This window comes from Electrona antarctica (genome assembly GCF_951216825.1).
Source record: "Electrona antarctica genome assembly, chromosome: 6".
In the NCBI taxonomy this organism is placed as follows: Eukaryota; Metazoa; Chordata; class Actinopteri; order Myctophiformes; family Myctophidae; genus Electrona; species Electrona antarctica.
Window position 1 is genome coordinate 6,106,569 of NC_136811.1, and position 24,463 is coordinate 6,131,031.

Consider the following 24,463-nt stretch of genomic DNA (forward strand, 5'->3'; position numbering starts at 1 on the left):
GTTCACGTCGCCATAAGGATATCGCACGCCACGCCATCATCACCTTCACCCAAGCATCGGAGACTATGCAGGCGTTTTGTTTTCAAAGGAGGAAAAAAAAACGCCTGGACGAGACATACATGAGAACTGGCATATACGAACCTTGTAATTTCGCTAACCAATAAGAGTGCAGAGGAGGGGCGTCGCTCCAAATGTGGCGACGTCGGAGTGTTCTCCGCTGTGTGGAGTCGGGAGCAGAGGGGTGGGGGGGGGGGGAGGGGGGTACATAGGTTGGTGAACATGTAGGAAGTCCCCCCCCCCCCCCCCTTTGCTGTCTCAGTCAGGAGATGGTCCGCCCCTCTATGCCCAGAACACCAAAGGTCTCTCTCAGGCTGCCTTTTACCCTAACAGCCCACTCCCCCGATGCTCGTACAGAACACACAGTTGCACAAGAAGAGCCCAAAAAGCCTGAAACCTGCAATCACAGCTGCCTTAAAACAATGGCTGTCACTGAAACAGGCCTGAGTGTCTACTCTATACCGATGTCTGTCATCTTGTTGTTTTGTCATTGCTGCCTGTTATTGTGTGCTGTTGTATTGTTGTCTGTTAATAAGTACAGTGCTGTGGAAATGGAATTTCTCCTTGTTGTGGCGCAATAAAAAGTCAGAGCAGAGCCTCTGCTAACTGCTCATTACAGCCAAGGCTCAGAGGGCCAGGGCAGCAAACAAACCAGGGTTTGATGTAGATCAGGGGTTCTCAACCCGTGGGTCGCGACCCCTCGGGGGGGTCGCCAAATTATATTAGGGGGTCCCCAAATTATTTTCAAAAAAAAAAAAAAAAACATTTTTTGAATTTTTTATTTTCAGGATTTTTCAAAAATAGCAGACAAGCTCGTAGCGCGCCACTCGGTGGCGCGCTACGAGCTTGTAGGTCTGCTATTTTTCAATAGCTAAATTATAACATAATGCTTAAAACACCAAAAGGGGTTCCCGCCCAAAATGGTTTAAGGTTATTGTAGCAGTCAATTTATATTGGGGGTCGGGAGGGGGCGGGGCGGGGGTCCCGAGACATTGCCAAAGCATTTCCGGGGGTCCCCGGCCAAAAACTTTGAGAACCCCTGATGTAGATGGACAAATACGTGTGTCTATATTTATCGTGAATAAAGCCCTGTGCTACTCTGTATAGTCTACACCCCAACTGGACATTGGTCGGAAGGTATAGCTCTAGATAAAAAGGCCTAGGCTATAGGCTAGGGGTCACCACCAAAGTTGGTAGTATAGGGGCCACTTTCTGGTGTTCACGGAGGTGTGTGAGAAATTCCACGGCAGCCAAAGTGGTTGCAAGATATGTGGTGTGTGTTGTTGGACAGAAGGACGGACCGACCGACCCACAGCTGTCTCTATAGCTGCTGCTGGAGAGGGGCTAAAGAGCAGGCGATGTGACTGCTGTCACACACACACACACACACACACACACACACACACACACACACACACACACACACACACACACACACACACACACACACACACACACACACACACACACACACACACACACACAGAGAGAGAGAGTTGAGCCAGGCTAAATCACAGTAAGGTTACACATCACGAATCATCAAACCTGGTAGTCCTGATCTGAATACTGACATTGTCCTGTCATTAACCACTATATACTACAGCCCTGTTGTTCTCAATCTTTCCAGGCTGTGACCCCCCTCCCCCCACCAGATAATAACATACATCGGCCCCAATTTTCCTTCAAGTTCAGAGGACCACACTTTTGGAATAACTTATAACGTCACACATATCAGAGTCTGTACTGCTAGCCTCAATTCTTTTCAAGATAACAATTACTGCAAGTTTTATTAACAAGCTTGGGCAACACGTCCTAGTCGTGTTATTGTTATTGATATTATTATTAGTGTTTTTATTAATCATTATCATTATTTTTGTTATCTTTAGGCCTACCAATATTATTCATTTCTTAATTCTGTTATTGTCTCCACCAGGCCGAAGGCATGGGGAGAGAGTATGTTTTGCACTCCGTCCGTGTGTGTGTGTGTGTGTCCGTCCGTCTGTTACCAGCTAAACTCCGGCACCGTTAACCCGGTCGATGCCAAACTTTGCACACACACTCCCTGGATGCCAACAATGAACCTCTGCCCCACATTTTCCAGAACGGCCTGTTATAGCGCCACCATGAGGCAGCTTTTCACATTTTTTACCTAAAACTGCACCGATCTGCGTGAAACGTTGCATGCACACTCAATTTCAATTCAATTCAAAGGGCTTTATTGGCATGAGAAAACATACGTTTACATTGCCAAAGCAGAAAGCACAATACAACACACTCCCTAGAGGCCAATGACAAACCGTTGACCTGCATTTTCCGCATCTGCCTTTTATAGCGCCACCAGGAGGCCGACTTTTGTAAAACACATTTTTTGATATTACTCCTCCAGATTCTGTCCAAAAATCTCACAAATCGTTACTCACTATCTCTATGGTCATGTGCTCAAGTCGGATCTGTCCCATATTTCATATTCCATCCTAATTGGCTATAATTAGCTTTCACAGTTTGCAAGATTGCCCCGTTTTGAACAAAAGCCTCAAATCATGAACGCAGCATGCAATTTACGTGAAATCTTTCACACATTTTCTTACTAGGCTTAGGAATATATCCCACCCTTTTCACATTGGCCTGTTATAGCGCCACCAACAGGTTGATTTTTGCAAAACACATTTTTTTGAACAAAATGCCTCAAAAACATGTTTATATTAATCCTAAACATTTTGCCAAACATCTCACACAGTCCTATCCTCCTGGTGGAGACCTGTGCCCAGAAGGGCACTTTTTCTAGTTTAAGCTCAACTGGTAGCTTCTATAGGAAGGCCACTCGATAAGCCCCTTTGGTTTGTTTTTTTGGCACTTCCGGCACATCATGTATGTAACTAGTCTTGTTTCTTACTGAAGTATTGCTTTCTTTTATCTTTTATTTTACCATATTGTTGTTAATATGTACACGTGCAAATAAACTAAACTAAACTAACACACACACACACACACACACACACACACACACACACACACACACACACACACACACACACACACACACACACACACCTGACAAGCACTTGCTGAATTGTAGTCATTACATCTAGTTTTACAAGCTCACGACGCCTCGCAATGCGTCTGATCGGGGATTTATTTAGGAGCCGTTGGGTATTATTTGAATGTGTTTTGACATTCTGTAAACGGAGGAGGGACGCGTGAATATGTTTCTTTCTCCAGCTCCTCGGGTCAGATTTCCAGTCTGTCGCTGCTCAGCTTCTGTTGCCTCACGCTGCCTGGAAGAGTATTGGTTGCTCTGTGAAAGGGGCAGCGCAAACGGAGGGTCAAAGTTCAAACGTGTTGATGTTGTGCTCAGGCGCCTGGTTTTGGGGCTGACGGGGTCGCCATGTGTTTGAACAGATGCCAGTTCGATTCAGTTTGTCTCACTTTGTCTCGAGACGCTTTACATGTCTGATGGTGATAATCTTCCCCTGGTGAAGCACGCGTTTGACCTCTGACCTCTGACACTGGGAAGGAAAAAAACGTCCCTTTTAACGGGAAGAAACCTCAATCAGAACGAGGCACTAGGGTGGGCGGTCGTCTGCCTCGACCACGTCGGGCAGAGAGAGACGAGGAAGAGAGAGAAACAGCAATTATAGCCTACAACGGGTCGTTTCGAGGAAGCAATCTGATTGGTTGAAGCGGCCATCTAGCCGTGCTTCAAACGAGCATGATGGAACACCTAATCAAAACCAGTTATCAAAATCAGCTGTGCTGCTCTCCCAGAGCGGAGCCGGTGGGGGAATGTTATGCTAGCGAGTAGGGATGGGAATTATCGATTAATGCATTAATAGTCAATTGAAAAGTTTTGATAAGCGTATCGATTGATTAACCGGTTAGTTTGGCAAAAAGATTATTGGCAAATCTTAATTTCCCTCAATGTCTATTGTCTAACATAACAATCTACACTTTGCTGATATACAGAAGTAATACAAAAGGCTATTACAATACAAAATAATAGTATATTCCTTAATCAAATAGTTATTTGACCATTTGCGATACAGGGCCAGGCAATGGCATCTTTGTATGAGAAATAGAATCAAGTGAAAAGTGCACTGTCTTGTCTGTCACATCACATGCAAAAGCAGCGACGCTTCGATTAATTCGATGAGTTATCAACTGTTTAGTTTAACCGACTAATTTATTGCACGGCGATTAATCGATTAACGATGAACTATTAACCCATTTTGGGCGGGAACCCCTTTTGGTGTTTTAAACATTATGTTATAATTTAGCTATTGCAAAATAGCAGATCTACAAGCTCGTAGCGCGCCACCGAGTGGCGCGCTATGAGCTTGTAGGTCTGCTATTTTTGAAAAATATTTTTTAGAATCTGATCTCAGGTCAAAATGGGTTAACAGCCCTACTAGCGAGAAAACATATCCGATCTACAAGCTCACAACGCGGCGTGAAGCGAAGTGTTGTGAGCTTGTAGATCGGCTATGTTGTACTAGTTTGCGTCCCCGGGGCAAACGTTCTCATTTCTCTTTAGGGGTCACAGGTCACAGTTTTGGAACCACTGATGTAGAGGCCCCCGTTTGAAAGGTTTTTCTTCCAGGGACCAGTGTTGTTTTTGTCGACTAAAACTAAGACGCAAAATGTTTGTCGACTAACTTTTTTCACTGACGAAAACTAAATGAAAACTAAGCTGCGATGACTAAGCTAAATGTATTGACAATTTTGTCAACAGATAGAAACTAGACTAAAATGTTAGGAAGGGACTAGTGGACAAGAGTTTCAGTATATGTCTTTTTACACATGGTTGCATGCTCAGCACGACGCGTTGTGAGCTTGTAGATCAGCTATTTTGTGTAGTGCAAAATGACTAAATGAGCTGCAGATTCAGTCGACTAAAACTAGGCTAACACTAAAAACATTCCAGGTGACTAAAATATGACTAAAACTAAATGAAGTTTCATTCCAAAGACTACGACTAAAACTAAAATATAAATTTGCTGCCAAGAACAACACCGCCAGGGACAGGCGTAAGAGACGACTCGTAAACATTTTGCCAAAACAGCAGATTGGGCTATTTTATAATAGCCGGCAATATAAAAGGGATTAAGTTTAAACTATTAGTAATTTCCCAGGGTCGACCCTCTGTAACCTCCTCCCCCCCAAGCAGCCCTGATGGGTGGGTGGGTGGGGGGGGTTATGGTGAGGTCATGAAGTAAGTGAGCTCTGTGCCTCGCGACCCAAACACAAGAGCAAAAGCTCTGCGCTCCGCAGCTCAACACAACTACGGCTTTCAGATGATTACAAGACACCCTTTTAGAAGGAACACGCCCTAGAAAATAGTTATTTTAAAAGTGTGTGTGTGTGTGTGTGTGTGTGTGTGTGTGTGTGTGTGTGTGTGTGTGTGTGTGTGTGTGTGTGTGTGTGTGTGTGTGTGTGTGTGTGTGTGTGTGTGTGTGTGTGTGTGTGTGTGTGTGTGTGCGCGCACGCTGTGGTTCTAAACAGGAACCAGTCAGTTTAATAGCTGCAGCGTTGTTGAGTGGTTCCATGTGGTGTGTGCGTGCGTGCGTGCGTGCGTGCTTGCATGTGTGTTAAGAGTACATGTGGTGTGTGTGTGCGTGCGCTCACATTAATGTCAGGGTGGTTATGGGAACAAAGGCAGCTGTGTGTTCCACACTGACATCAGACCTGCTGTTAGGAAATGTTAAAAAAAACACACTGCCAATAGTATAGACCTCTACTGACCTCTGATCAGCTGTTAGACTAGTCCTTACCAATAGTATAGACCTCTACTGACCTCTGATCAGCTGTTAGACTAGTCCTTACCAATAGTATAGACCTCTACTGACCTCTGATCAGCTGTTAGACTAGTCCTTACCAATAGTATAGACCTCTACTGACCTCTGATCAGCTGTTAGACTAGTCCTTACCAATAGTATAGACCTCTACTGACCTCTGATCAGCTGTTAGACTAGTCCTTACCAATAGTACACACCTCTATTACTGACCTCTGATCAGCTGTTAGACTAGTCCTTACCAATAGTATAGACCTCTATTACTGACCTCTGATCAGCTGTTAGACTAGTCCTTACCAATAGTATAGACCTCTACTGACCTCTGATCAGCTGTTAGACTAGTCCTTACCAATAGTATAGACCTCTACTGACCTCTGATCAGCTGTTAGACTAGTCCTTACCAATAGTATAGACCTCTACTGACCTCTGATCAGCTGTTAGACTAGTCCTTACCAATAGTATAGACCTCTACTGACCTCTGATCAGCTGTTAGACTAGTCCAGGGTTCCCCGATTAATTTTCCTCGAGGGCCATATTTACCAATAGTATAGACCTTTGATCAGCTGTTAGACTAGTCCTTACCAATAGTACACACCTCTATTACTGACCTCTGATCAGCTGTTAGACTAGTCCTTACCAATAGTACACACCTCTAATACTGACCTCTGATCAGCTGTTAGACTAGTCCTTACCAATAGTACACACCTCTATTACTGACCTCTGATCAGCTGTTAGACTAGTCCTTACCAATAGTACACACCTCTAATACTGACCTCTGATCAGCTGTTAGACTAGTCCTTACTAATAGTACACACCTCTATTACTGACCTCTGATCAGCTGTTAGACTAGTCCTTACCAATAGTACACACCTCTATTACTGACCTCTGATCAGCTGTTAGACTAGTCCTTACCAGTAGTACACACCTCTATTACTGACCTCTGATCAGCTGTTAGACTAGTCCTTACCAATAGTACACACCTCTATTACTGACCTCTGATCAGCTGTTAGACTAGTCCTTACCAATAGTACACACCTCTACTACTGACCTCTGATCAGCTGTTAAAACGTACCGTTACAGATAGGAAGCCAGGAAGGAGTGCATGCATCTGATCCTAGATCTGTGGAAACTGTGCATCATTCCTGTATGGTTGTAGATTGGCCAATTGTCACAATTATTACTAATCGCCTAATCGCAAATTATTTGAGATAATCATGATATTTTTGTTTTGTTTTTGCATACAGTAATTGTCATACTCGTTTCCACGTTGAAGAATGTACATGTACAATGTACATGAAATGTATATGGATTAAAAATGCATAGACCTCTACAGTACATGAATGCAATACTGTACATATCTGTCACAGGCTCACAGCTCAATAGTTTGTCTCTATTCTAGTCCTAAATCATGAGAATAACGATGTCAATATCTGTGTTTGTGTGTGTGTGTGTGCGTGCTTGTGTGTGTGTGCGCGCGTGTGTGTGTGTGTTTCCAGCCTGTAACGTCACCATACACAACCGCTGCAGAGACACGCTGGACAACTGTACCAAGATGAAACAGAGGGTGAGACTACATTCGTTATGCATTTATAAAGCGCTTTTATCCAACGCGCTTCACACATAGATTGTGTTATTACATTAACCCATTCATTCATACACCGATGGCAGGAGGAAACCATACAGGGCACCAACCTGCACATCGGGTGCAGGCGCGTACGTACGTAGCGTGGATTCACCCATTTAGGCCTGACGTCGAAATAAAAAAAACGTTCGCTCTGAAAGAATATATATATTCAAAGATTTGCGCCGCATTTTTACAATTTTTGAAAAATAGCAGACCTACAAGCTCGTAGCGCGCCACTCGGTGGCGCGCTATGAGCTTGTAGATCTGCTATTTTTCAATAGCTAAAGTATAGCATAATGCTTAGTTAAAACCCGTCCAGAATGGGTTAAATTATGGACTGGGCAAATTGACACCGCGAGCGTTGGGGGGGTGTTCCCGGCCAATAGGTGAGAACGGTTTAGCCGAATTGCTAATGGTGGCCCATTTTACCCATTTAGACCTGAGGACGATTCTACAATCGTCTTCTAAATCCTGACGGTTTTCTGAAAAAACCCTGTGTTTCTGTGTCAGTGGTGCTCAACCTTTTTCATGTCGAGGACAATCCAGGGACCCCCCAGAAGCAAAGATTTGAGTTAAAAACCTTTGCTCTGAAATAATATATATCCAAAGATTTGCGTCACATTTTCACGATATAAAAATTGCAGACCTACAACGAGTGCCGCGCTACGAGCTTGTAGATCTGCTATTTTTCAATAGCTAAAGTATAACATAATGCTTAAAACACCAAAAGGGGTTCCCGTCCCAAAATGGTTTAAAAACAAAGACAAAGGCGGCTTGCACGCTGTGGTTTGCTGCTAACAGAAATTTGCATGCACAGGGGGATGAAGGGCTGCCAAAGTAGGCTATCTCTTGTTGTTGTTCTTGTTTTTCTTTTCACTCTTTTCGACGTTTCGACTCTGGGCCATCTCTAAACTGACTGGGCCATCTGTAAACTGACTGGGTCACCTCTAAACTGACTGGGTCACCTCTAAACTGACTGACTGGGCCATCTCTAAACTGACTGGGTCACCTCTAAACTGACTGGGTCACCTCTAAACTGACTGGGTCACCTCTAAACTGACTGACTGGGCCATCTCTAAACTGACTGGGTCACCTCTAAACTGACTGGGTCACCTCTAAACTGACTGGGTCAGCTCTAAACTGACTGGGTCACCTCTAAACTGACTGGGTCAGCTCTAAACTGACTGGGCCATCTCTAAACTGCCTGGGCCATCTCTAAACTGACTGGGCCATCTGTAAACTGACTGGGCCAGCTCTAAACTGACTGGGCCACGGCCCGGGTGGCCCGATGGACCCTACGCTTTGGTGATCCGGGTGCACTTAGGGGTTCAGTGTCTTGCTCAAGGACACTTTGACACCGACTCTGGGGGAGTCCACAGGGATCGAACCGGGAACCTCACGGTAACTAACTCTGTACCACAGGGATAGCACTGCTATAGGTTTCATGTGGTTAACCCATTCTGGGCGGGAACCCCTTTTGGTGTTTTTAAGCATTATGTTATAATTTAGCTATTTTTGAAAAATCGTGAAAATGCGGCACGAATCTTTGAATATATATTCTTTCAGAGCGAACGTTTTTAACTCAAATCATTGCTTCTGAGGGGTTCCTGGAATAACATATTTTCAGATGGGGGTCGGTGGCCAATTACATATAATATTTGGGGTCCTTGTCATGAAATATTGAGCACCACTGTTACAGAAACATACAGTAGGTATTTCAGAAAACTGTCAGGATTTAGAAGACATTTTTTAAACATTTTCTTTTTTTGTTATCATTTTATATTTTATTTTATATTTTCTAACAAAACAAACATGTAAATCACCAATGCACATAGGTGGCCTTACACAGGGACAGCTAAAACAATGAAACAAAGACAATAAAAAAGGGGAGAAAAAAAGAAAAAACAGAAAAAGAAAGACAGAAAGACAAAAACAAAATCGATATTCATAAATATACTGTAACTTGAAAAACTCATGAGTCAGCAAAATATAATTAAAAAAAAAAAAAAAAGGGGGGAAACAACAAACAGAAAACAATATTACAAATACAAAACATTCATGTGGTTAACTAACTCTGTGCCACAGGGATGGCCGTTTGTGAACTTCGCTCGTGTTTATTTACACAAAGCAACTTCGCAGCGACTATCACAAGCCTTGAGGCCTTTTTCACACAGCAACGGCCCAGCTGATCTCGTTACATGCTAAACGGATAGTGGTTTATTTCCTGTGTAACCGGTTTAATCGTCTATCCTACGTTTCATCCCTACTGTACTGGTCTCACCACGACTCGAGCCAGACGGTGTCCTCCCAACAAGTTTCAAACGTTTCTCTCGTACGGTCTGGAGCAACGGAAGCTCTGACGCCGCCTCCCCGCTTCCGTTTCGTCTTTACAGTCGTGCATGTTTGTCCTAAATAATATATATATAGTTTGCTGCTGGGCAGAAATGTCAATTCTAAAATAAAATGTAAAAATATATTAAACGATGAACAGATGATAGCTTCCGCTCTCGTCTTTCGGGAGGTTGTACGTAGTTCCAGTTCTCTATGGCCCTCATTTATCAAGGCGGTGTACACCCAAATATGGGTGTACACTGGGTGTACACCGGGTGTACACCAGGTGTACACTTGGTGTACACCAGGTGTACACCCAAGTCCGCGTTGAGAAATGAGGGCCTATATATATATATAGCATTCAGAGATTGTGGAATAGTTGTATTGCTATGCGAGAACTACTGCTGTACCACCTGTCTTCTGTCTTAAGTATGAGTAATACCACATTGATCCTTGTGTGTTGAAGCTAACTGGTCTGTCTGTCTGTCTGTCTGTCTATCTGTCTGAAACAGCAACAGAAGTTGTCTCTGGTGAGGAACAGCGCAGCACTTCAGAATGTGTCACTGAGGAACAAGAGTAAGTCTGTCTGTCTCTCTTCCTCTCTTTGCCTGCCTGTCTGCCTGCCTGCCTGCCTGCCTGCCTGCCTGTCTGTCTGTCTGTCTGTCTGTCTGTCTGTCTGTCTGTCTGTCTGTCTGTCTGTCTGTCTGTCTGTCTGTCTGTCTCTCTCTTTATCTCTTCTTCCTCTTGCACTGTTGTTCGTATTGGTCACTTGGAGTGGATTGTAATTTTGGTTGTTAATTTAAATTATTTTGGCCTCTCTCTCTCTCTCTCTGTCTCTCTCTCTCTCAGCCCCTGCGATGAAGGAGCGTCCTAGCTCGGCCATCTACCCGTCAGACAGCCTGCGACAGTCTCTGTTGGGCTCGAGGCGGGTTCGCACCGGCCTCTCCGGCCTCTCCAAGAGCGTCTCCACCAATAACATCGCCGGGTGAGTCCACGGCCGCAGTCTGATTGGTTGGCCAATACAGGAAGTGACGTCTGAAAGCCTTTAGCGGCTTAACGCAGGTGCTTTTAACCATTTTTAGCGCAATTATGCGACTAAACTCACAACACTGCATTGCGGCAGGTTTGTGAGCTTGTACATCTGCTATTTTTGAAACATTTGGATTTTAATTTTTTTTAACCATCTTTTTATTTATTTTTTATTTTTTCTGTGGCTTTCGCCTTTATGTTATATTTTTATAGAGGGGCAGACAGTAGGCTGACAGGAAATGGGGAGAGAGATGGGGGAAGACATGCAGTAAAGGCCGTCGGGATCGGGAGTCGAACCCGCGGCACACTGCCAGACTGGATTACCAGCCAAGGTGCCTGGACCACTGAGCCATGGCCCAGGCCTTTTTTAAGATATCCTTTTTTTTATTTGTCTTTATTTGATAGAGTACAGTAATTAGATAAGAAAGTGGGGGAGAGAGATGGAGGGGGGGAGGGGACATGCGGAAAAGGCCGACGGGCTCGAGACTGAAACCCGCGGCACGCCGTCAGGCTGGATTACTGGCCTATAGGTGCCTGGACCGCTCAGCCACCACGTGGGCCAGGCCGCAAAAGGTTTTTGACATGAGACTTTTGCCTATTATACGAGTCGTTGAACTTCTTCCTCTCTCTCTCTCTCTCTCTCTCTCTCTCTCTCTCACTCTCTCTCTCTCTCTCTCTCTCTCTCTCTCTCTCTCTCTCTCTCTCTCTCCTCTCCCTCTCCCTCTCCCTCTCCCTCTCCCTCTCCCTCTCCCTCTCCCTCTCCCTCTCCCTCTCTCTCTCTCTCTTTCTCTCTCTTCTCTCTCTCTCTCTCTCTCTCTCTCTCAGTAACCTGAACGATGACTCTCCGTTGGGTTTGAGGAGGATTCTGTCTCAGTCAACAGATTCTCTCAACTTCAGAAACAGATCAATGTCTATGGAATCCATTAATGATGAAGGTAACGTACGCGCACACACGCGCGCACACACACACGCACGCACGCACGCACGCACACAATGTATTCATCTTCACATGCAGAGCAATGCACTGACATTCGTGTGTGTGTGTGTGTGTGTGCAGGGGAGGTGTACTACACCTCCCTGCTGGAGGAGTTGGAGGTGGAGGGCAGGGACGTGGAGAAGGACAGCTGGAGCATGGTGGTGGAGCCGTCGTTCCTGCAGACGCAGCGCAAGGACATCATCAAGCGCATGGACGTCATCTACGGTAAACGCACGCACGCACACATGCAAATACACACACGCACACATGCAAATACACACACACAAACACACAATGTTTGAAAGCGCTTTATGAGCTTTATAAGTAACATAACATGGTGAAAGTAGCCTTAACCCATTTAGGCCTGACGTCGAAATAATAAAATAATATGCATTTTTGAAACAATTTTTCAAAAATAGCAGACCTACAAGCTCATAGCGCGCCACTCGGTGGCGCGCTATGAGCTTGCAGATGTAGTATCCAGTCTAATATCATGACATGGATATAACATTGATACTATCAATGGGATGTCCCCGATGACGCTTTTGTGCTCTCGATCCGATTCCGTCCGTTTGAAAATGGCGTGATCGGCCCCCCCGATTTCCGTGTATCGTGATGCGTATCGTATGCGCTGTTCAAATGTATAGTTACTGTACATCCCGAACATCTACAATGAAACTAAATGAAAACTAAGCTATGGTGACTAAGACTAAATGTTAGGAAGGGACTAGTGGACAAGAGATCCAGTATAAGTCATTTTACACTTGGTTGCATGCTGAAAATAGCAGATCTACAAGCTCGGTGGCGCGCTGTGAACTTGTAGATCTGCTATTTTCAGCAAGTGTAAAATCAGTCATTACGACGGCATCGAAGCCCGCCAAAACACATTTTAGTCGACTAAATCAACCGTAGATTTAGTCGACTAAAATCTTACGACATTTAGCCGACTAAAACCAGACTAAACCCTAAAACATCCCGTGTGACTAAAAAAACGTCACTAAAACTAAACGAAAGCTATTCAAAAAGACTACGACTTAAAACTAAAAATCAAAAATGTGCTGCCAAAAAACAACACTGGTCTCTCTCCCACGCTAGATTGGTCTTTTAAATGTTTTGTTATTCATGTCCTCACTGTATAGAGCGTCGCAGTCCCGCCCCCTACCATGGACCAGGAAATGATTCTCCGTTCATTTTCCTCATAGACATTTCTTAAAGTATTTATTTAAAGACGGTTACGCCGCGGACAAAGCCAACTCGAGTCGTGACAACTCATGACAACACAAACAATATTTTGGACCGAACAAATAATTAGAAAGAAGAAAAAAACGGCAGGTTACAACACTTTTTTTGTTGTTTTTCTTCTTTGTAATTATTTGTTTGGTCCAAAATATTGTTTGTGTTGTCATGAGTTGTCACGACTCGAGTTGGCTTTGTCCGCGTCGTAACCGTCTTTAAATAAATACTTTAAGAAATGTCAATGAGGAAAATGCATTGGGTTTCATTTCCTGGTCCAGGGTAGGAGGCGGGACTGCGACGCTCTATTGCATTACTGCTATTATTTTTAAGGTTGTATGCCTTGCTTTTCTTTTCTTTCTTTCTCCATTGCTCTGTAAAGCACTTTGAGCTGCATTTCATGCCATGAAAGGTGCAATACAAATAAAGTTTTATTATTATTATTATTATTATTAGAGTTCCTGCAGACGGAGTTCCACCACGTGCGCACGCTGCGCATCATGGACGGCGTGTTCCGCCAGGGCATGCTGGACGAGGTGCTGCTGGAGCCCGGCGTGGTGCACGCCATGTTCCCCTGCCTGGACCAGCTGCTGGCGCTGCACACGCGCTTCCTGGAGCAGCTGCAGGCGCGCCGCACGCAGGGCCTGGCGCCCGGCAGCCACGGGAACTTCACCATCCACCGCCTGGGAGACCTGCTCACTCAACAGGTATCTAATGGCGAACGCAGTGAGCGATTACTATGTGACCTAGGCAGAACTGTCTGTGTGTCACGCTGTGACACCACCCGTCCGCCACCAGACGGCGCAGCTGTATCATGCACACAAACACACACACACACACACACACACACACACACACAATAGAAAACTTTAAAAAAAAAAAGAAACTTAAAAAAAAAAAACTTAAAAAAAATAAAGAAATAAATAAAACTTTAAAAAAGAACTTTAAAAAAAAAAAACTTAAAAACAAGAAAACTTATTTATTCTAATTGTTGCATTTTACGAGCTGCGTTCGCTTCCCGCGTTCGTGCGTCTTACTTGTCTATATATACCCTACATCAGTGTTGTTTTCGTCGACTAAAACTACGACATGATGACTAAAACTAAGACTAAATATACTGACGATTTCGTCAACAAATAAAAACTAGACTAAAATGTTAGGAAGGGACTAGTGGACCAAGAGATCCAGTATAAGTGTGTTTTCTCAGTCATAGCGGACCCCCGCAGATAATGATAATGCAGCTGGTAATTCATTGATTGAATCAATTTGCCTTTAGAAGACACTTCTGTCGCACCACACAGATCCACGTCGGAGAGTATTGCAGTACAAGAATAGTCTGTTTCACACATAGACAGTGTACATGTATCAGAGAGGCTGCGTTTCCTGTTGCAGTGTGTGAATATGAGTAGCAGGCGTTCCCTAGCAACACTGCTACAGTGTCGTTTCTATGAGGAAGTGGTGACCGCCGACCGCCCGGGTAAACAAGGTGGTTGCTAGACAACAGTGTTGATTTCGTCGACTAAAACTAAGACGAAAAATGTTCGTCAGCTACCTTTTTTTCACTGACAAAAACTACATGGAAACTAAATGACAATTTCGTCAAGAAATAAAAACTAGACTAAAATGTCAGGAAGGGACTAGTGGACAAGAGATCCAGTATAAGTCACTTTACACTTGGTTGCATGCTGAAAATAGCAGATCTACAAGCTTGCAGATCTGCTATTTTCAGCAAGTGTAAAGACAGTCATTACGATGGCATCAAGTCCCCCTCAAAATACATTTTAGTCGACTAAATCAACTGTATATTTTTGTCGACTAAAACTAGACTTAACACTAAAACATTCCGGGTGACTAAAATGTGACCGAAACTAAATAAACTATTCAAAAAGACAAAAATCGACATTTGCTGCCAAAAACAACACTGGTAGACGAGACCTGCTGCTCTGCGCGTCGTCTAGGGCATTCACTTCTAGTCATTTTTACTAGTTGACTAGTTGCCTAGTTTACTAGTCGACTAGTTGTTTAACTACCTATTATGTAAAAAATAAAATAAATTAAAAAAATAAACGTGTACATGGTGACTATAACTATAATCTACCTGATCTTGAGGCCTACAAAATCGGGAAAAAAAAAAAACTAGTCAACTAGTACCAACAAGGTCGACTAGTGGATTTACTAGTCGACTAGTAAACTAGTCGACTAGTTGCTTAATGCCCTAGCGTCGTCCTGACCTGAAGCTAGGCTTCCACAGAGGTCAAAGTTCACGTTCCCTGCCATTGACGCCCCTGGACGTCATCCCCAAATCCAACCGCTTGACACCTCCAGACATTTTTTTTCATTGATTACGTTAGATCGTAATCTTCGCCACCGTATGAATGAATGCTCCTAGGTTGCTAGGCAACCGACACAAACAGGAAAACGAACCGGAGCTCGTAGCGCGCCACCGAGTGGCGCGCTACGAGCTTGTAGGTCTGCTATTTTTGAAAAATCAAAGAACCACTGACATAGAAACATAGTTTTTTCAGAAAACTGTCAGGATAGAAGACATTTTTAGAATCTCATCTCAGGTCAAAATGGGTTAACTTTGCACACAATCATAACTTGCTTTTGCTGTGTGCGTGTGCGTGCGTGTGTGCGTGCAGTTCTCAGGTCAGTATGCGGACGACATGAGGAAGGCGTACTCTGAGTTCTGCAGTCGACATCCCAAAGCCGTTAAACTCTACAAGGAGCTGCTGGCCAGAGACAAGAGGTTCCAGCACTTCGTACGGGTGAGTCTGGAGGCTGGAGAAAGTGCTCACGTTTTTTTGAGGGGGGCGCCGGCCCCCTCCTATGCCCAGCTTTAGTGTGTGCGTGTGACTGTACCCCTATAGGCCTATCTCACAGCCCCCTTTCCACGCCCCCTTCCGGTAGATAGTGGTGTCATTTAACATTAGCATTTACACGTTTTTTTTCTCTGGAGAATCCAAGTGCATTTCCTAATGTTAAAATGTCAAAGACCGATAATAATATGAAGAAAACACAATGGTATAACAACTCAAATAAGTAGAATAAACCTTACCTTTACAAAACGGTAGTTTGTGGCTTGTGAAAATACCTCTTTTAACATGGAAACCTATGGACCGAAAAAAAAATAACACCACTATCAACAAAAGGGGGCGGAGAAATGCTGTGAGATAGGCCTATCGTGAGTGGCCGGAACGAGATGATGCATGCCGATGAGAGCGATGACTCGCGGATCTACAACATTGTGAGCTATGTTTTGTCATATAAATACGTTTTCAAATAAATGTAGTGGAGTAAAAAGGGCAATATTTGGTTCTGAGAGATGTAGCAGAGTAGAAGTAAAAGCACTGTAACTTGGAAATACTCCAGTAAAGTACAAATACCTTAAAATTGTACTTAAGTAAATGTACTTTGTTACTTTCCAGGAGATGGGAGGAAGGGAGGGGGGGGTGGGAGGGAGGGGAGGGGAGGGAGGGAGGAAGTTTGGTAAGATTTGAGTCTGGGTGGGTCGGTGGTGTCAGGAGGTACCAGTAAGATCTCACATGCCGTAGAATGGAGAGAGCGCACGCACGCATGCACACGCACACACACACACACACACACCCACGGTTTGAAGTCAGAAGGTGAGCCCTTCTCTGAACAAGAATAATGAAACCATTCATTGGACAACATACCATAAAGGAGAAAAAGATGAAAAGAAAGAAAGCAAGAAAGAGAAAGACGGATGTGCCATATTGCCTCTGTCGGTTGTAAACTCAGGATTCAACTTAAAAATAGCTAAAGTATCAGATCTACAAGCTGAAAACTCACTACGTGATGCTTCTGTGTGACGCTGTAGTATAATCAAGTAGTAGGGCATTCATTCATTTAAGCAGGTTGTGTGTCTTCCACAGGCCTCCTTCTCAAGGTGGGTGCCTTGATGCAAGTCCTTGCCTCAGAACACTTTGATAACATTTGGAATGTATCAATGTGTCACTTCAGTTTAAACACTTAGACCTGGCCTCTAGACTTAATGTATCAATGTGTCACTTCAGTTTAAACACTTAGACCCGGCCTCTAGACTTAATGTATCATCATCATCACCTTTATTTATGCTCGGAAATACAGTTGAGGGCAAGTCCTCATTTTCAATGTAGCCGAGGTTACAATTCACAAATAGTCAAAAACAATACATCAAACATTATAAATCAGGATAAATTACAAAGGAACTTTAAATGCAGAACAACCAGTACAATAAATCAATTGAAGCAGGAGCAATCACGGTGAAAAGTGTTCTGGAGCGTTCCTTTGAACTGACCGAAGGATGGCAGGGAGCTCAGTTTGAAAGAGTTTTGGAATGAAGTTGGGCCGCTGACAGAAAAAGCTGTCTTGCCCAACTCTGTCTGAGCCTGAGGAACCTTGAGCCTTAACACATTGTGTGCCCAAGACGTCTGTGGATGTCCTGGGTATTACCCTGCGTGTTGTTTTTTATTAAAAAAGAATATATGTCAAAAAAATGAATGTAAAACGTGGGCACCCTGGTTTTTTTTTAAGTGTTGTGTGGGCACACAAGTGTTAATGTACGTATCAATGTGTCACTTCAGTTAAAAAGGATTAGACCGGCCTCTAAAAGTTGCCATTTGTGGAATTTATGGCATTTCTTTAGATTGTTTTAATTTTATTCATGAATCAATCAATCAATCAATCATGTTGCGCGTGTGTGTGTGTTCCAGAGGGTCAGTAAGGGTCCGTTGCTGCGTCGTCATGGAGTTCAGGAGTGCATCCTATTGGTCACCCAGAGGATCACCAAATACCCCGTCCTCATCCAACGAATCCTAGACAACACCAAGGGTACCTGTCTGTCTGTCTGTCTGTCTGTCTGTCAAGCTCACAACCCGTTGCGAACTTGAGTTGTAGATCTGTACTTTTTTCCACTATTTAAGTTTTTTAAAAGAGGGGGTTTTTTTTGTGGAAAATGTCAAAATAATTTTGAAAAACATTTGAATCATTTGTGAAAAATGTTTTGAAATAATACAAAACAAATAAACAAAAAGAGATATTTACTCGTGACCCATAAAGACGTTAATCCTAAAATGAGTCGCGACCCACTCATCACTCTCGTCATCTCTCTCTGTCTGTCTGTCCCTCTTTCACTCACTCTCAGTGGCGTGCACAGATAGACACTAGGGGGTGCTAGAGCACCCCCTACCCTTTTCCCTCTGGACAAATTTGCCCTTTTGAAAAAAGAAAAAAAAACCATGGTGACATTGATCAATTCTTGATAAAAAAAAAGCTTCTAATATATTATTTATGCCCCAAAACCGGCCGGTTCCACGCGCTGCACAAGGTGCCCTTTTTTTCACTTGAGCACCTTGCCCCTCTAAATGCCTGTGCACGCCACTGCTCACTCTCTTTCTGTGTGTGTGTGTGTGTCACACCTGTGCAGGCAACGAGGAGGAGGTCCAGTCGTTGTCCACGTCTCTGGTCCTGCTCAAGGAGCTGCTGAGCTGCGTGGACCAGCAGGTGGCGGAGCTGCAGCGCACCCAGCGGCTGCAGGAGATCCGCTCTCGGCTGGACCCCCGCGCCGCGGCCGAGGTGCGCGGCGGAGGGGCCTTCCGCGGCGGCGAGCTGCTGCGGCGGAACCTCATCCACGAGGGAACGCTGCTCTGGAAGACGCAGAACTCCAACCGGCTGAAAGGTAGGGGGGGGGGGGGGGGGGGGGGGGGTGTGTGTGGGTGTGTGTGTGTGTGTGTGTGTGTGTGTGTGTGTGTGTGTGTGTGTGTGTGTGTGTGTGTGTGTGTGTGTGTGTGTGTGTGTGTGTGTGTGTGTGTGTGTGTGTGTGTGTGTGTGTGCGCGCGTGCGGCACAGCAGTTTAACCCATTTAGGCCTACTTTTCTTTTTTTTCAGACAGCCAGCAATGGGTAAAACGCTCCCAAAAAGATTTAGTCTCTGTGACACATCTAGGGGCTGCAATCTGCATTCAAAGATGTTCCTAGAAGCTTTATTTGGGAGCGTTTTACTCATTGCTGGCTGTCTGAATACCGAAGAAGAGAAAGGTCATTACATTTTTTGTTTCAAGTAAAGAGAAAGAAAGAAAAAGTACTGTTTTGTACTTGTGTGTGTGTGTGTGTACATGCACTGGTAAATTCAAACCAAAGATTGACTTTTCCTTCTCTCTCGTTTGTGTGTGTGTGTGTGTGTAGATGTACAGGTTTTATTGATGTCAGACATCTTGGTATTTCTTCAGGAGAAAGATCAAAAATACATCTTCCCTTCACTGGTAAGCCCTCTCCTCTCCTCTCCTCTCCTCTCCCATATCTGTCAAATGCCTAATTTATCCCCTCCTCTTCTCTCCTCTCCTTTCCTCTCTAAATATTCACCTCGCTTTGCTCTTCTCTCATTCCTTTTTTTCTCTTTGCTTTGTCTCTCTCCCTCTCTCTCTCTGTCTCTGTCTCCCTCTCTCTCCGTCTCAGGACAAGCCGGCGGTGGTGTCGCTAAACAACCTGATCGTCAGGGACATAGCCAATCAGGAGCGAGGCATGTTCCTCATCAGCCACTCCACGCCGCCGGAGATGTACGAGCTCCACGCCGCGTCCAAGGACGAGCGCAACATCTGGATGAAACGCATCCAGCACACGGTGCACAGGTCAGTAACATCTGGATGAAACCCATCCAGCAGACACAGTGCACAGGTCAGGTCGACCATCCACATCACTTCTCAGTTTCAATGCTAGTAAACACACCCTGACCATGGTCTATAGATCACTCACTGGGTGGTGTTCTCACTTTTTACATCGTGTCCTGGTACGGGAATCTCTCAGTTAACCCATTTTTACCTGGGAGCGATTCTACACATGTCTTCTAAATCCTGATAGTTTTCTGAAAAACCCCATGTTTCTATGTCAGTGGTTCTCAAACATTTTCATGTCAAGGACCCCCAAGATTATATGTAATTGTGGCCCCCGGCCCGCATCTGAAAATACGTTGTTCCAGGAACCCCTCAGAAGAAGCAACATTTTCACGGTTGTTCAAAAATAGCAGACCTACAAGCTTGTAGCGCGGCACTCGGTGCCGCGCTATGAGCTTGTAGATCTGCTTTTTTTCAATAGCTAAAGTATAACATAATGCTTAAAACACCGAGTACCACACTTTGAGAACCCATAATGAAACTGATCTCACAATATCGCCACCTTGTGGTCTCACTGCGTCACTGTCGCCCTATCTGTCTGTCTGTCTAGCTGTCCATCCAGAGAAGAGTTTCCGTTGATAGAAACAGAAGACAAAGCCTTGCTACGCAGACTGAAAGGTACCGTGTGTGTGTGTGTGTGTGTGTGTGTGTGTGTGTGTGTGTGTGTGTGTGTGTGTGTGTGTGTGTGTGTGTGTGTGTGTGTGTGTGTGTGTGTGTGTGTGTGTGTGTGTGTGTGTGTGTGTGTGTGTGTGTGTGTGTGTGTCCCTCTCTCTGCTCCATCTGGTTCTCTCAGTTTAGGCTTTCTTTGTGAATAAAAACATTATTTTCACAGTATGAAAATACTGTGAGTATGTTTGTATGTTTGTGCAAAATAAATGACTATACGCATATGTGGGTTTACGCTGTTGTATTGACACATGACTGAACCAGGTCAATTGACCCTCCCCAAACAGCTATGGTCCAATCACAGCTAAGCATAACATGGGTCAGACAAACCTCTCCACCAATAGTTTTCCTATTATGATAAAACATTGTTTTAAAAAAGAAAAATTTCCAGTGCATACGGCAGGCCCTTGTTGACGGAGTTGGAAGAGATTTTGAAGGTCTGGTTCCAAAAATGAACCAGTATTTGATGTGTAAAATCCATGATATTTACGGGTGAATTGGCAACTGCCACCTCCTAGTGTTCACATCTAACCTCAAATTCAGTTTCTTTTATGCATTATTGCCCACTGTCTCTTTAGTTTTAGCACATTAATCTGATTGCAGGGCCGTGGGAAGATATGTACAGTAGGAGGTGCTGAACGTAGTGGGTGCGTGCGCCGCAAAATGCACGTGCACACGCCTCGTGCACGTGCATTTTCGTGCATTTTCATGCAGAAAAGTCGCTTTTACTTTCCCCCTCCACACGCATGAGAGAACTGACACAGACACCAGGATATGCTGTACTGTTAATAATAATAATAATAATAAATAATAATAATAATAATAATAAAACTTTATTTGTATAGCACCTTTCATGACATGAAATGCAGCTCAAAGTGCTTTACAGAGCAATGAAGAGAGAAAAAAAAGAAAAGAAAAGCAAGGCATAAACATTAAAAAGGCCTAGTAACAGAAATCTGTATGATTCAAATTATTATTTTTCCCCTCCTGTCCGAGGGGGGGGGGGCTGTGCCTGGGGGCAGGGGGTGCTCCAGCCAAGCTTCCCTCAGCCATGTCTGATTTCATCAAACTCGACGCCCGTCCATCTACATTGTGTCATTATTTAGACACCCATTTAGAGGCGGAAGTGACGCAGCGCGGATTTCTTTGCCACTGGCGCCATGTTGTGGGTTAAAGTGGTAGTGCGCAAAGTGTTACATTTTGTCAGCCCCCCCATATATATATATGTCTTTCTGAAATTCCGTCCTCTGAAATGAACACTGCTTCGTATCCCTCTCCTTTCCCTGGTCCGTCCAGCCGACATCCAGCAGAAGGACAGCGAGGTGCTGGAACTCCTCCAGGAGAGGGTCACTCTGTTCTCTGACCTGGTGGAGGCGTCTGGGGTCGGAGGAGGTGGAGGAGGTGGTGGAGGAGGAGGTGGAGGAGGAGGTGTTGGAGGAGGAGGAGGTGGTGGAGGAGGAGGAGGAGGAGGAGGTGGTGGTGGTGGTGACCACAGGAACCTGTTCAGAGCCGACACTCCTCAGGCCGTGCAAGGAGAGCGTCTCCTCATGGAGGCCATCACAGAAGGTAAGGAAGGACGGAGGGAGGAGGTGACCACCAGTGTTTGTTTTTTCATAGAAATGGGTATTGTACTGTAAATATGACAGTTGCATGGATGCAAAGTAGTGCGTTAGGAGAAGGTGGACAAAGGCAGACGGATAAACGGGGTGCTGGGGTTTTAATTAGTCTGGCAAGATAACATGAACTGGACCCACAAAGCAGTAATTATATATTTTCTTCATCGTCTGTAGTTGACAAACTCAGTGAGTTGTTGCTGGGCTCCAACATTGAGCTTCTCTCCTCCGTTACCAACGGCAACCAGAACCACACGGGAGCTTCAGTCACCAGTGAGTTTCTACTTCTCTGTGTGTGTGTGTGTGTGTGTGTGTGTGTGTGTGTGTGTGTGTGTGTGTGTGTGTGTGTGTGTGTGTGTGTGTGTGTGTGTGTGTGTGTGTGTGTGTGTGTGTGTGTGTGTGTGTGTGTGTGTGTGTGTGTGTGTGTGTGTGTGTGTGTGTGTGTGTGTGTGAGTGTGTGTGCGCATGCACAGATCTGTAAGGGTATACCAGGGTTTCAGTTGGCCGGTAAATTGACTGATTGACTGATTCAGAATGACTGATTCATTGACTGATTCAGAATGTGATTGGCCGATAATCTTGTCTGTCTGTCTTTCACCCAGATGGAGACTCGCTCAACAGCAGCTATGAGGTCAACGGCAGCTCTTCATCCAAGGTGAGGAGGCACGCACGCACGCACGCGCACACACACACACACACACACACACACACACACACACACACACACACACACACACACAGTGTACAGCTGTTTGATCAAAGTGTGTGTGTGTCTTGTCTCTGCAGGACCGAAATGGGAACCACCAGGTTCAGGACAGACCTCTGAACCAGGTAGGATGTCTTTCTAACTCATTTGGACCCCCGGGGGTCCTTGAGGGGGTTCCAGGTGGTCATTCTAGAGCAGTGGTGGTTCTCAACGGGGACCCCCGGGGGTCCTTGAGGGGGTTCCAGGTGGTCATTCTAGAGCAGTGGTGGTTCTCAACGGGGACCCCCGGGGTCCTTGAGGGGGTTCCAGGTGGTCATTCTAGAGCAGTGGTGGTTCTCAACGGGGGACCCCCCGGGGGTCCTTGAGGGGGTTCCAGGTGGTCATTCTAGAGCAGTGGTTCTCAACGGGGGACCCCCAGGGGTCCTTCCTTGAGGGGGTTCCAGGTGGTCATTCTAGAGCAGTGGTTCTCAACGGGGGACCCCCAGGGGTCCTTCCTTGAGGGGGTTCCAGGTGGTCATTCTAGAGCAGTGGTTCTCAACGGGGGACCCCCAGGGGGTCCTTGAGGGGGTTCCAGGTGGTCATTCTAGAGCAGTGGTTCTCAACGGGGACCCCCAGGGGGTCCTTGAGGGGGTTCCAGGTGGTCATTCTAGAGCAGTGGTTCTCAACGGGGACCCCCAGGGGTCCTTCCTTGAGGGGGTTCCAGGTGGTCATTCTAGAGCAGTGGTTCTCAACGGGGACCCCCAGGGGGTCCTTGAGGGGGTTCCAGGTGGTCATTCTAGAGCAGTGGTTCTCAACGGGGACCCCCAGGGGGTCCTTGAGGGGGTTCCAGGTGGTCATTCTAGAGCAGTGGTTCTCAACGGGGACCCCCAGGGGTCCTTCCTTGAGGGGGTTCCAGGTGGTCATTCTAGAGCAGTGGTTCTCAACATGGGACCCCCAGGGGGTCCTTGAGGGGGTTCCAGGTGGTCCCCAGCTAAATGATTAATAGTTAGGAACCAAATGGACCCTTAGAGATCTGTAACTCGGTGGGTGTACGCTCTCTATTAATATTGGGCATTTTACAGTGCAGAATAGGGTCTTCGATATAAACAACCTTGGGGGGAAATGAGGGTCCGCAGCCTGCATATCATTCTTTCATGAGAATCACCGGTCTAAAGCTGTTACCACCCTGAAATGAACAGTTTGACTTCTAGTCTTTCTCTGGATATTGTGCAGAATGATCTTCTAAAACGTGATTGAGAGTATAGCGGGTTACGTACATAATTCTACTGTAGATTATGTTAACCCATTTTGGGCGGGAACCCCTTTTGGTGTTTTAAGCATTGTTTTCTGCTTTAGCTATTGAAAAATAGCAGATCTACAAGCGCGTAGCGCGGCACCGAGTGCCACGCTACGAGCTTGTAGGTCTGCTATTTTAGAAAAATCGTGAAAATGTGGCCCAAATGTTTGAATATATATTCTTTCAGAGCGAACGTTTTTAACTCAAATCTTTGCTTCTGGGGGGGTCCCTGGAACAACATATTTTCAGATGGGGGCTCGGCGGGCAATTACATATATTTTTGGGGGTCCTTGACATGAAAATGTTAGAGAACGACTGACATTCTAAAACATTCAGAAAACTGATGACGTCATGATTTAGAAGACATTTGTAGAATCTTTTCTCACGTACCAGTGTGAACTGTTATGTACTCATGCCTTATTGATGTTGTTGTCTTTCAGGAGGTTTGTCACCGTCTGATCAGCCTGAGCACCCAGCTGCACGCCCTACAGGT

General features: G+C 45.1%; 1 protein-coding gene across 1 annotated transcript in view; it reads left to right on the forward strand.

Annotated features, from left to right (window-relative positions):
• The window catches only part of LOC306924332 (rho guanine nucleotide exchange factor 2-like), a 75,491-nt gene that overhangs the window by 42,752 nt on the left and 8,276 nt on the right, over positions 1-24,463 (forward strand). The window contains exons 3-20 of the mRNA XM_079502824.1: positions 7,343-7,410; positions 10,314-10,377; positions 10,651-10,786; positions 11,656-11,765; positions 11,888-12,031; positions 13,496-13,746; positions 15,682-15,807; positions 17,755-17,872; positions 18,468-18,719; positions 19,225-19,301; positions 19,495-19,667; positions 20,260-20,327; positions 21,672-21,781; positions 21,839-21,941; positions 22,166-22,261; positions 22,591-22,643; positions 22,775-22,819; positions 24,411-24,461. Coding sequence (XP_079358950.1) covers positions 7,343-7,410; positions 10,314-10,377; positions 10,651-10,786; positions 11,656-11,765; positions 11,888-12,031; positions 13,496-13,746; positions 15,682-15,807; positions 17,755-17,872; positions 18,468-18,719; positions 19,225-19,301; positions 19,495-19,667; positions 20,260-20,327; positions 21,672-21,781; positions 21,839-21,941; positions 22,166-22,261; positions 22,591-22,643; positions 22,775-22,819; positions 24,411-24,461 — 2,045 coding nt within the window. The remainder of the gene's footprint in view (positions 1-7,342; positions 7,411-10,313; positions 10,378-10,650; positions 10,787-11,655; positions 11,766-11,887; positions 12,032-13,495; positions 13,747-15,681; positions 15,808-17,754; positions 17,873-18,467; positions 18,720-19,224; positions 19,302-19,494; positions 19,668-20,259; positions 20,328-21,671; positions 21,782-21,838; positions 21,942-22,165; positions 22,262-22,590; positions 22,644-22,774; positions 22,820-24,410; positions 24,462-24,463) is intronic.